The 10,939-nt window shown below is 47.2% G+C and overlaps 2 protein-coding genes across 3 annotated transcripts; one reads left to right on the forward strand and one right to left on the reverse strand.

Annotated features, from left to right (window-relative positions):
* Nucleotides 1-866: 866 nt before the first annotated feature.
* Nucleotides 867-4,030, reverse strand: LOC120456975. 2 transcript variants are annotated; one of them, XM_039644123.1, is made up of 2 exons: nucleotides 3,779-4,030; nucleotides 867-2,344 (listed from the first exon to the last, which is right to left on the reverse strand). In XM_039644123.1, exon 2 carries the CDS (start codon nucleotides 2,301-2,303, stop codon nucleotides 1,053-1,055), a length of 1,251 nt encoding a protein of 416 aa, XP_039500057.1. In that variant the 5' UTR covers nucleotides 2,304-2,344; nucleotides 3,779-4,030; the 3' UTR covers nucleotides 867-1,052. The 2 variants fall into 2 exon arrangements, with proteins under 2 accessions (XP_039500057.1, XP_039500056.1); XM_039644122.1 differs by lacking the exon at nucleotides 3,779-4,030 and adding an exon at nucleotides 2,461-2,477.
* Nucleotides 4,031-8,470: 4,440 nt separating this feature from the next.
* Nucleotides 8,471-10,647, forward strand: LOC120455721. Its single transcript, XM_039642135.2, has 2 exons — nucleotides 8,471-8,658; nucleotides 9,287-10,647. The coding sequence occupies exon 2, from the start codon at nucleotides 9,347-9,349 to the stop codon at nucleotides 10,538-10,540; it is 1,194 nt and encodes a 397-aa protein (XP_039498069.1). The 5' UTR covers nucleotides 8,471-8,658; nucleotides 9,287-9,346; the 3' UTR covers nucleotides 10,541-10,647.
* Nucleotides 10,648-10,939: the final 292 nt, after the last annotated feature.

Genomic DNA, 10,939 nt, shown 5'->3' on the forward strand with positions numbered 1-10,939 from the left:
AACTGGCATAACTTAGTTATGGCTCGCTAATTCGCAGAGTCACAGTTCCCACATGCACTGCGAGAAAAATGCATGCACTGCCCTACATTTACTACAAAATTATGCCATAGTACGCTATAATTGCGAGCTCTTTTTCTCTCCGTGTAGTTATGGATCGGTGGCTCGCAGTCGTAGATCTGGCGTGGAGTACAGTTAGCAAGGACCTCGAATCCTGGCTCAAAACACTCGATGCAAACCGTAGAGCGTACAATTTGGTCGATTCTATGCAAATTTATGCAAATGCCCACCGTTTTGTAGCCTGTCGTTTGTCTTACGTCCTTTGTCCTTTGTCTGTTGTCGTTTGTGTGTAGTTGTAGCTAGCTCGCCATTTGGTGGTGCACAGGTGCGTGATAAGTGCCGTGTAAAGGACTCGCAGGATATGCCGCAACATTTTTAGTGCCACAACTGCTACTCCCGCACCCCCAGCTCACCAGCTCAATAGCTCACTAGCTCAGTGCACATTATGCTGCATATCCTGCATATCCTGCCAGCTCGCCAGTTGATGAATTCATGGGCGGAACGTGAGAATCCAGTTTACCAGTTTCACCTCTGGTGAAGTCTGGCCTGGAATACCACTGAAATATTGCCAAGTAATCCCGAAACCAAGTAACAGTTTAGCCCTAATTAATGGTTGTACTTATCTAACGCTAACAAGGACACCGTTTCGTTTGTGCGGCAGCAGGACCTGCACATCCTTTAAGGAATTAAATGCTCATATCTTTTGCCAGCAAATCTAACTTTTTAATTGAATAACCGCCAACTGCACTGGGAGAAAAACGCGCTGGAATAAATAGTAAATCCAAGCAATAATAAATTCAAAGTTCCACTAGTTTTTCAAATCGCTGTTTTATTTGTTAGAAAAAAAAGGATTCTTAGTGAGTTATAGGATCTGTTTCAACATACGTTTTCCAAGGCAATGCTGCGCTTTTAGCCACTCAAAAAAAAAAGTTCACGTTATAACCAAACAGAAGTCAAAAATCAACACAAGGACATTGGTGTAGCCCCCAAGTGGGTCACTTCTCCACGAACAGATCCTCGGCGTAGGAGAAGCTCAGCCGCCGCTTGGTGACCGCCTCCACCCGTCCGCCGCAGGAGCCCATGGCCACCAGCTCCTCCTCGAAGTCGCTGGTCGAGTTGTGCCCACTGTCCGGACTGATGTGGCGCCTCTTCTGCACGCACCGCTGGCTGGGCACTGCGGATCCCGACCTGGCCGCTGCGAGTAGCTTCTGCGCCGACTGCCTGACGCTGGAGGAGATCTTGGTGGCGATCTTCCGCTTGCGCCGCACCACCCGCTGCCTGCGCAGCTGCAGGGAGTGCCGCTTGGGATCCTGCGACTCGGTGGCCACGGTGGGGGAGCGCACCTCCCGCTCCTCGAAGCCATTCGCTGGCAGGGAATCCCTCCGCGAGGGCGACTTCCAGTACTCGCACAGATCGCTGGCCGGATCGAAGGCGGGGCGGTAGGTGGGCGAGGGCGTCTGGGTGTGGGTGTGGGTGTGGGCGTGGCTGCTCCGAAGCACCTGCTGCCTGAGCCTGTGCCGCTGGCGGAGATGCTGCCTGGGCTGGCGGTGCTGATGTTGGTGCTGTTGTTGCCTGGAGTTGGGCAGCACCTTGCGGTTGCTCTCCAGGATGGCATCGATCATGCGCTCCAGGGTCACATCGCCCATCTGGCTGGAACTGAGCGTATTCTGTTCGCTGGCCGGAGGAACTGGATGCGGATGCGGATGCGGATGGGGATGTGGCAGTGGCTTCTGCTCCAGGTAGCGCGGCTTCTCGAAGTAGCTGTCCGGGATGCCCACGCCGCGCAGGGCGATCAGGGAGCCAGGGATGACGGCGGCATTGGGCGAGTACTCCGCCTCGAAGGTGGGCAGGGTGCAGGCGAACTTCAGGGGAGCAGCAGCTGCTCCTCCAGTTGCTCCACTTGCTCCTCCCGATGGCGGCGTGGCCAGGATGTTGCTGACGTCCTTGAGCAGTGGTGTGCGGGTATGGAGGCTCAAGGAGCTGGCCGGCAGTGGCGTGGAGGTCAGCTGGTTCTCCTTGCCCGCAGCCACGCCGATCGACTTCCTCTTCAGTTTGCCGCGCAGGGCGTGGAACTCGCTGTAGCTGGCGCCCGCCACTTCGGTCTTCGGCTCCAGCGATCCTGAGCCCGAGCCTGATCCTGATCCTGATCCTGTTGCCGATCCCGATCCCGATCCTGTTTGCGATCCCATGGCCAGCTCGTTGGCCAGGTACGAGTTTCGCGGCTGGTTGACAGCCCACTTGAGCATCCTGGCAGCTGCTGTCTGTCGCTCCTGCGGTGCCAAGATATCTGGAAGAATGCCAAAGGGATAGTGCTAGTTAGCGATTGTCTATTTGCAAAGCTTCTGGAGGGGAATGGGTGGGTATGTGAAATGCGAAAAAAAGCGGAGCAGAAACCCGACTAACTTGTAGCGAGCGAAACGAGTTTCGCAGCGGTCTCCTTGGCCTTTCGGCAAGGATTTGCACAGCTGAACGGCAGCCTTCGCGATTTGCGATTTGCGCAAGGAGTTTCTGGTTCCGCATGTCCTTGCGAACAATTGAGCAGGCACAAAGAGCCAAGGGAACAAAGGAAAAGCGCGCTAAAGCTTCGCGAATTTCTGGGCTCCTTCCTTCCCATCGCACTGCCCTCCAGCTGCGATTTAGCCCAAGGTCCTGCCTCGCAAATCACGAATCGGGAATCAGAATCAGAATCAGGATCGTGTGCGCCGGCACAGGGAGAAAATATCAACGAAATCCTGTCGGAATTTGGGGGTTTATTTGCCATCTAAATGCAAAGTCTACGTATTTATGAATATCGCATTTTTGAACTGAGCTAATATCTATGCTATATGTCTATGTTGTGAGCATAATTTCCATGTGGATTTGGATAAATTTTAGTCTCAATAGGGAATCTCAATAGGGAAAAATCCCTATTAAAATCTCAAAAGAAATATTATAGTAAAGACAATAAACTATTTAGGAAAAAAACTGCCTTTTATATCATATACTATGATACTAAGTAACCTAAGAAAGTTACCAATATAACTGAGTTATATCATATACATATATATTTTTCTCGAATAGAATAGATTTTGAGATGCGTGATTTTGGGACTAAGGATATGATATAATGTTCCATTACTTGGAGTAATAGAAAGTATATATTTCTTGCCGTGTGGACTTGGGCAAAATGGTGGTGCCGGCACACTCTGCTGCCACTCCTACTGCTGTCCTACTCCTTCCCATTCCTCTGCCCCCCCATCCTCCAGTGGTGTCGATCTCTGGCCACTCGAGCAGTGATGGCTATGGCGATGGCGATGGCGATGAGGGAGATCCGAAGGAGTGAAGGGTTTCAATTTCTGGGATGCGTGCTAGCATTTTTTTTTTTTTTTTTTTTTGCGCATTTCGCAGCCGCCGCTCTCGTTTTGGTCTGAAGAGCACTCGAGCACTTGGCCAAGTGGCCCGAGTTCGAAAACCCATTAACCCATTGCGCATAGCGCATGGAGGAACATAGCCCATGGAAGAACATGACCCAAACCCAATCCTAAAGTGAAAACCCAAACCCAAAATCGCACGCGCACAATTTATACATTCGTTTTCAGGCGATTTTAATGGGGTGTTTTTAATGTTTTTAATTAAAGCCCGCTACCCAGACACTTTTGCTTTAATGCATTTTTAATACACATTTAGCCGAAAAAATATGCACATTGCACATTGCACATTGCATGCACTTCACTTATCTTTACCTTTTTATTTGTATATATTTATACGTTCTTCGTTTTCTTTTCGTTTTTTGTTCCGGGATATATCCAAAGTTAAGAAGTTGCTTTGTTTCACAATCAAAAATAATACACAATTTTGTCGTGTTTTATTGCTGCACGGTAAAAAAAAAAGAGGTTGGCGTAACGAGACGGGTGTTGGGAAATCAAAATTGTAAATTTTGGAATTTATTTCCTGCTCGCGATCACGGAGAACTACACGTCCAGTCGCTGCAACAGACGAAAAGTGACTGATTCTCCGCTCGCACGCAACGTTGCGTGCTCACCTCGCACAACTGTAAATCAACCACCATTACCATGTTGAATGTGAAGGTGAGATTGCTGTTGCTCTCGCTGTTGTTGTGAGTTCGCTCTCCCGATTTCTCTCCCCTGTTGACTGCTGTGGAATTTCGAAAGTAGAGAGAGAGAGCACATTCCCTTGGACTCTGCTCTGAACTTGAAACGGAACCTAGTAGCACCACCATCACACCATCACACCAGCACCCCGCCAATTTCCACTCATCCCGCCCCCTGGAGCGATCGGGTTGATATTGAAATTGAATGCTTTGCATTCCATCTCAACTCAAGTCATCTCATCTCACATGGCGTTTCACTTGGCATTTGTCAAGTTCGGATTTCCATTCCATAATGTTTGACAAATGCCCCGGCTAACGATCGGCATATATTATGGATATAAATGGCCCACAAGGGACCTTCCATTGGGCCATCAATTGTGCGATTGAAATACATATTCGGAAATTGATTGAGATTTGAAATTGAAAAGTGTCTGTAAATGTCAGGAGTGACTTCTGGAATTTATATCCTTTTGAACTGTTAAATGTTAAATTGTTTTAAATATCAGTTTGCTTTAGTTATCAGCTTATTTTAAATATCAGATTGTTTTATATATCAGATTGTGTTAAATATCAGATTGCTTTTTAATAGATTGTTTTACATATCAGATTATCGTTTTGAAAGTCTAGAAATGCGTATATTCTAAGGATCCTTTTTTCCCACTGATGCTTTAAATCTTGATTTCAGATCAAAATGGATAGCACATGGATTCAACAAATAAGTTAAATTTAATTTTAAAGCTGTAAAATACCAAATTCAATTCACTTACAGTAGAGTCAGTTTGCACAATGCAGGATATAGTTTTCCCCAGCCAGATCCAATTATTCGCCGTGTTCCGCATCACCTATTGAACTGCAGATCCTTTTCCATGGGATTTCGCATGATCCTGGGCAAATAACCCGATCCGAGAGGCTCTGATCCTTGAAGTGCCTGCCTGTCAATGGATGCCAGCTTTTCACGGCGATCCCAAATCAATCAAAGGATCTGGGTCCTGTGAACACACTCACACTCACACACACACACACTTCACCCCACCCCCCGCCAGCCTTATCGCGCGGGGAAGTGTAAGAAGGAGGAAAGTGGAAAGACGCAGGACGCAGGACGAAGGAGCCGGAGGAGGGAAGCTCTGAGCAAATACAAATTCTGAATTATGGCCCATAATTCAGGGCCAGGTTTTAATAATTTTGCGCGCCCCGCCGGCGAAAGTGATGGGAGAAAGCAGCAAAAGGTGAGGGAGCAGGAGAAGGACTAAGAGCAGGAGAAGGAGCAGGAGCCGTGCTAATCCCCGAGCGAACAGCTGTCCGGCCCAAGGATTGTGGATCCTCCTGTGCGGTTCCTCGGATTTGCTCAAGGCTCTGCTCCGTCCTGGCGCTATCAGTGTGCGGCTTGTGATTCGAGATTACCTACTCCTTACTCCCTACCCACTTTCCACTTTTCACTTTCCACTTTATCTAGATGTCCTTGCTGCCGCACGTTTTGCCTTTACCCGCGGTGGCCAGCGCCATGGGATCCTGCACAGCGAGCAAAAAGGATGTACTTTACTTCAGATTTATGAGCACACATTTCATAGGGATCATCTATTTAAATGCTCTAGCAATGAGTATCAAACTAAAGTTAGTCGATGTTAATCAAAAAGTTAGTAAGTAAATCAAAATAATAAAATACTATTACTTCTATATATAATATTTATTCTATCCTAGATTTTCTCGACGTGTGCAAGAGAACACCATTGATTGGGAAAAGCGATTGGAAAACGGTAGCAAATCCGAGCGTGAAGTCCTTGCGTGAAGTCCTTGCATCAAGGAATCAAGCAATCGCACTGCAGTTCTCCATTCCATCTATGAAAAATTGCACAATTGTTGGGCAATTTATTAGCGGCTGGGCTGGAGGAGGAACTGCAGGATAAGAATGAAGCGAAAAGGGGCTCCTTCTGCCCTAATTTATCTTCTTTGTCACCCTCTCTTTTTATACCTCTCTCTATCTATCTATCTGTCTCTTTCTGGTTCCCTTCGGCATTATCCTTGCGCCTTTTGGCCAGTGACCAATGCGTTAAATTGCCTTTGATTCGGCAAGGACTGGCACGGATTATTATTGCAAGGATCTCAGATCTCACATCTCACATCTCAAGGCAGGCAGCTGCTCCTGCTGGCCAACTTCCTTGATCGCAGGCCAATATTATTGATTTATTTCAATTTGCTTCGTTTTTTCCCGAGATTTATCGTTGGTCACTCAGCTGCTGATGCTGTTCGGTGTCCACAATGATTTTTTTCCCTATGAACGGCTAATGGAAAATTAGGGCCCAATTCAATTTGGTCTGGGAAAGTAGTGCCCCTTGAATGTCAATTTAGCGAAACGAAGGTTTGAGATTTATTTGCATACACGATGGTGGGAAAAAGTCGTAAAGAACACCAGTTGGTTTTCAGACTAGCCAACTTTGGCAAACCATAAATCTTAAATATGCCACAATCAAGATTTAAACTTTAAATATATATCAGCATCAATGATTTGTTCTTAGAAGAGGCCTAAAGTTGCTATCAATTGGTGTATTAGTAATCATTAAAAGAAAGCGTTCTGTCATCTTCTAATTTCCTGGTGAAGATGTCTTGTCCTTCGGAAATTCCCTTGCATTCCCTTGGGACTTGATATATTTACGATCGCATTGTTTGGATGTGCGATGAACTCGCATCACTTGAACACATTTAATTGTGCCACCAGTTGCCATAAATTAGATCCTGTTGCACTTGGTGGTCCGGAACTGCAGTGGCATATGAAAAGCAGGTCCTGCACTTTCTGAATTGAACAAAAAGATGTGTGTTTGCTTTTTGCGCCAAACTGTCAAATAAATTTGGCAAAAGCAAAAATAAAGTAAAGATTGGAAAAATGCAAACTGCAACTGCAGAATTGGGCAGATGTACGGGTGAGATTTAATTCTATTTTCCTCAAACGGACAGTCGGCGGCTGCGAAAATATCGTAAATTTGAGATCAGCAGAGAAAGCGGGAGGGAAAGTGAGGAAAAGTGAGGGAAGGACCAAGGAGCAGGGCGAAGGAGCAGAAGCAGGAGCCCTTTAACCAATAAATTGCAAAACAATTGCACAATTTTCCACAACAATTTCCCCAGGACAGCGATGTCCCATAAACAATGGGCCAAATTTGTACAATGCCCAAGTTCCTGTTTGTGTTGTCCTTTTCTTGGCGAAAATCGTGAGAGAAGGAAGGAAAAATCGGGACGAATTGCTTTGGTAGGTTGTAACGACTACCAGATACCTATAAGCGATAACCTCTATTTTTATTAAACCCTATATAGTTGATATGTGGTATAAAACAGTGTCACAGTTGCGCTAAATCATTTATTTCATTATTTTGATCAAGCCTTAACATAAATCTAATATGTTTTCCAACTTCCTGTTGCCCACACAATCAAAAGTCGAGTATACCCCCAAGCTAGCGACAAAACACAGGGTATGTGAAGGAATCCAAGGTGAAAGGAGCCACACGCTGCGAGAAAGGTAATTGAAAATTATGTTTTGTGGCGCAAGCGGCGATGAGAAGAGAAACAGCTGGCCAACTATGCTCCGTCCCGCTCACACGCTCCCTTCCGCCGTCCCTTTCTAATTGCAAGGAAGAGTGCTTAGTCCTTGGTCCTTGGCCAACTGATCATCCTCGGTGGCCATTAAAAAATCTCACGATCGTGCAAGATTCGCACAGCTGTTGCCGGATCGTAAATCGATCGGTAAACGGCTCTAAAAACTGAACATCAAGATAAAGTTAATGCAGATCAAAGCGCAGCCTTCTGCTTCCACATTTGTACTACATGCTGGTTATCTCGTAAATAGATTAGATAATACATATGTATGTATGGGTGTATATATATGTACACTAGCTTCGTGGAAAAGTATGTGAAAGGTAGAGAAAAGCATGAAGTTACAGTTAGATATCACAGAATTATTTGATTTAATATTAAATTATAATATAGCAACATAGCAATTGCAATCAAAGCTTATTGTAAATGTATGTTTATATATGCGATCTTATTATTAATATATGGTAATGTTAAAACAGCTGTTCAAATCTTCAAAATCTTCAAGAGAAGAGCACCAATTTCGCAAATCTAGCGGAGAAATCTAGAGAGAACTTCTCTCTTTTCGTTTTAGAGCGCACAATTTGAAACGAAAAAGAGAGAGAGAGTTTGAAGCAGTCTTGTTTTACTCTCTTTTCTTAACAGAGTTGGTCATGTTAGCAGTATGTAATGTAATGCCCATGTTAACGAAGTCGATCTATATCAACAATCAGTTGAAAAGGTAAAGTCAGTCAACGACCAACTGGCGAAGCGAACGTACGCGCACGCAGTCGATTTTTGCCAGAAAAACGCGACGGCTGAAACGCAACACTTGAAAAAAAAAAGCGCGACCAATTGTGCAGTACACATAGCTGCCGAAGAATAAATCTGTGAAACATATATTTTTTTTGCTGTTTGAAATAAATCAGTGCCGAAAACCATAAACTACTGAACAAGGTAATTTCAAGTGATTGAAAGCAACAGCTAAAGACATTTGAAACCATAATGGGTTAAAAAAAAAACTAAGAATGAAGTACAAAATTCCAAAGTGCCTGCAAGATTCATGAATCCATTCATGTATGCCTATGGTTATGAATGTCTATTCAAATAATGACCAACAAAATGCAATTTTTCGGATAAGTAGTGATTTCATTTGGAATCCACTCAGCAGCTAAATTTGAATGCAAGCTAAGAGTTTGTCGAATTTCATAAGCATAATTGACCATATCAAGTTCAGAGTCAATTAAATTATTAAGGTCCAGCCAAAGGCTGCCCGTCGTCCATTTAATTGCACGTAAGGAGTGGTTGAATTCGTTTTTGATTTCATTTTTGCCGCTTCGCTGATTTCGCCAAATCGATATATACACCCATATATATATTTATACACATATATCCCTAAATACAAATGTTTGTATATATGCACATTGATCGCGGAAAAAGCGCGCCAAAATTGCCGAAAACTCGCCCGGCAACTTTGCTGCTGCCCTTTTTACTTACTTGCTCCTTCAGAAAGTCAAGTTCTGGAATGCGAGAACCAGAAATGCCAGCCCTTCCTAACCCGACTCCTTCGCCTTCTTCCTTCCAGCACCCACTACACAACCGAAAAGAGAACAAGCACAAGAGAAGTCGCAAGCAGACAGAGAAGATGCTCAAGTGGGCCGTCAACCAGCCACGTCCCTCGTACCTGGCCAGGGATGAGGTGGTGGCCACCAGCGGCGAGGCGATCGGCTCCAGCTACAGCGAGTTCCACGCCCTGCGCGGCAAACTGAAGAGGAAGTCGATCGGCGTGGCTGCGGGCAAGGAGAATCAGCTGACCTCCACGCCACTGCCGGCCAGCTCCTTGAGCCTCCATACCCGCACACCACTGCTCAAGGACGTCAGCAACATCCTGGCCACGCCGCCATCGGGAGGAGCAAGTGGAGCAACTGGAGGAGCAGCTGCTGCTCCCCTGAAGTTCGCCTGCACCCTGCCCACCTTCGAGGCGGAGTACTCGCCCAATGCCGCCGTCATCCCTGGCTCCCTGATCGCCCTGCGCGGCGTGGGCATCCCGGACAGCTACTTCGAGAAGCCGCGCTATCTGGAGCAGAAGCCACTGCCACATCCGCATCCAGCTCCTCCGGCCAGCGAACAGAATACGCTCAGTTCCAGCCAGATGGGCGATGTGACCCTGGAGCGCATGATCGATGCCATCCTGGAGAGCAACCGCAAGGTGCTGCCCAACTCCAGACAACAACAGCACCAACATCAGCACCGCCAGCCCAGGCAGCATCTCCGCCAGCGGCACAGGCTCAGGCAGCAGGTGCTTAGGAGCAGCCACGCCCACACCCACACCCAGACGCCCTCGCCCACCTACCGCCCCGCCTTCGATCCGGCCAGCGATCTGTGCGAGTACTGGAAGTCGCCCTCGCGGAGGGATTCCCTGCCAGCGAATGGCTTCGAGGAGCGGGAGGTGCGCTCCCCCACCGTGGCCACCGAGTCGCAGGATCCCAAGCGGCACTCCCTGCAGCTGCGCAGGCAGCGGGTGGTGCGGCGCAAGCGGAAGATTGCCACCAAGATCTCCTCCAGCGTCAGGCAGTCGGCGCAGAAGCTACTCGCAGCGGCCAGGTCGGGATCCGTGGCGGCAAACGGCCAGAAGATGCGCCACATCAGTCCGGACAGTGGGCACAACTCCACCAGCGACTTGGAGCTGGAGGAGGAGCACTGCCAGCTGAGCCGCGGCTTGGAATTGGGTGGCGAGGAGCTGGAGGACGCCTGCCAGCTGGACGGCATGTGGCTGCAAGCGCAGGCCAGAGACGCCACCAAGAGACGCCTCAGCTTCTCCCTGGCGGAGGAAAGCTAATCCTCATGGATATTATTCCTATACCATAAGCTTAAGACATTTTTTTTGCATAGCCCTAAGAACGTTTCTTTTCTTTTTTTTTTTTGTGGCCGGAATAAATCATTTGGAATGCGAAATGTACGAAAAGTGGAAAAATTTACTGAAGGGCGACTGTCATAATGCGGATGAAACCACAAGGAACCACCAGCAGTTTATGCTAAACACCTCTCGAAGCTCAGCGGTGCGTGGAAAGCAATTCCTCCAAAGGGTCTTCGTCTTCGTCTTGGTCTTCCCATCTTGCCGTCTGCCCAAGTGGTCTTCTTTCTCACAGCGAGCTGGTTAATGAGCGTTTTAATGCTCCGATAGCGAGCTATAGGGGATTCCATAGTGCTCGACCTCTAGGAACTGGGAACTGGGAAC

This window comes from Drosophila santomea, chromosome X, assembly GCF_016746245.2.
Source record: "Drosophila santomea strain STO CAGO 1482 chromosome X, Prin_Dsan_1.1, whole genome shotgun sequence".
In the NCBI taxonomy this organism is placed as follows: Eukaryota; Metazoa; Arthropoda; class Insecta; order Diptera; family Drosophilidae; genus Drosophila; species Drosophila santomea.

Coding starts and splice junctions, on each gene's coding strand:
- LOC120456975 (XM_039644123.1), bottom strand. CDS start 2,303: ATGCTCAAGTGGGCTGTCAACCAGCCGCGAAACTCGTACCTGGCCAAC.
- LOC120455721 (XM_039642135.2), top strand. CDS start 9,347: ATGCTCAAGTGGGCCGTCAACCAGCCACGTCCCTCGTACCTGGCCAGG.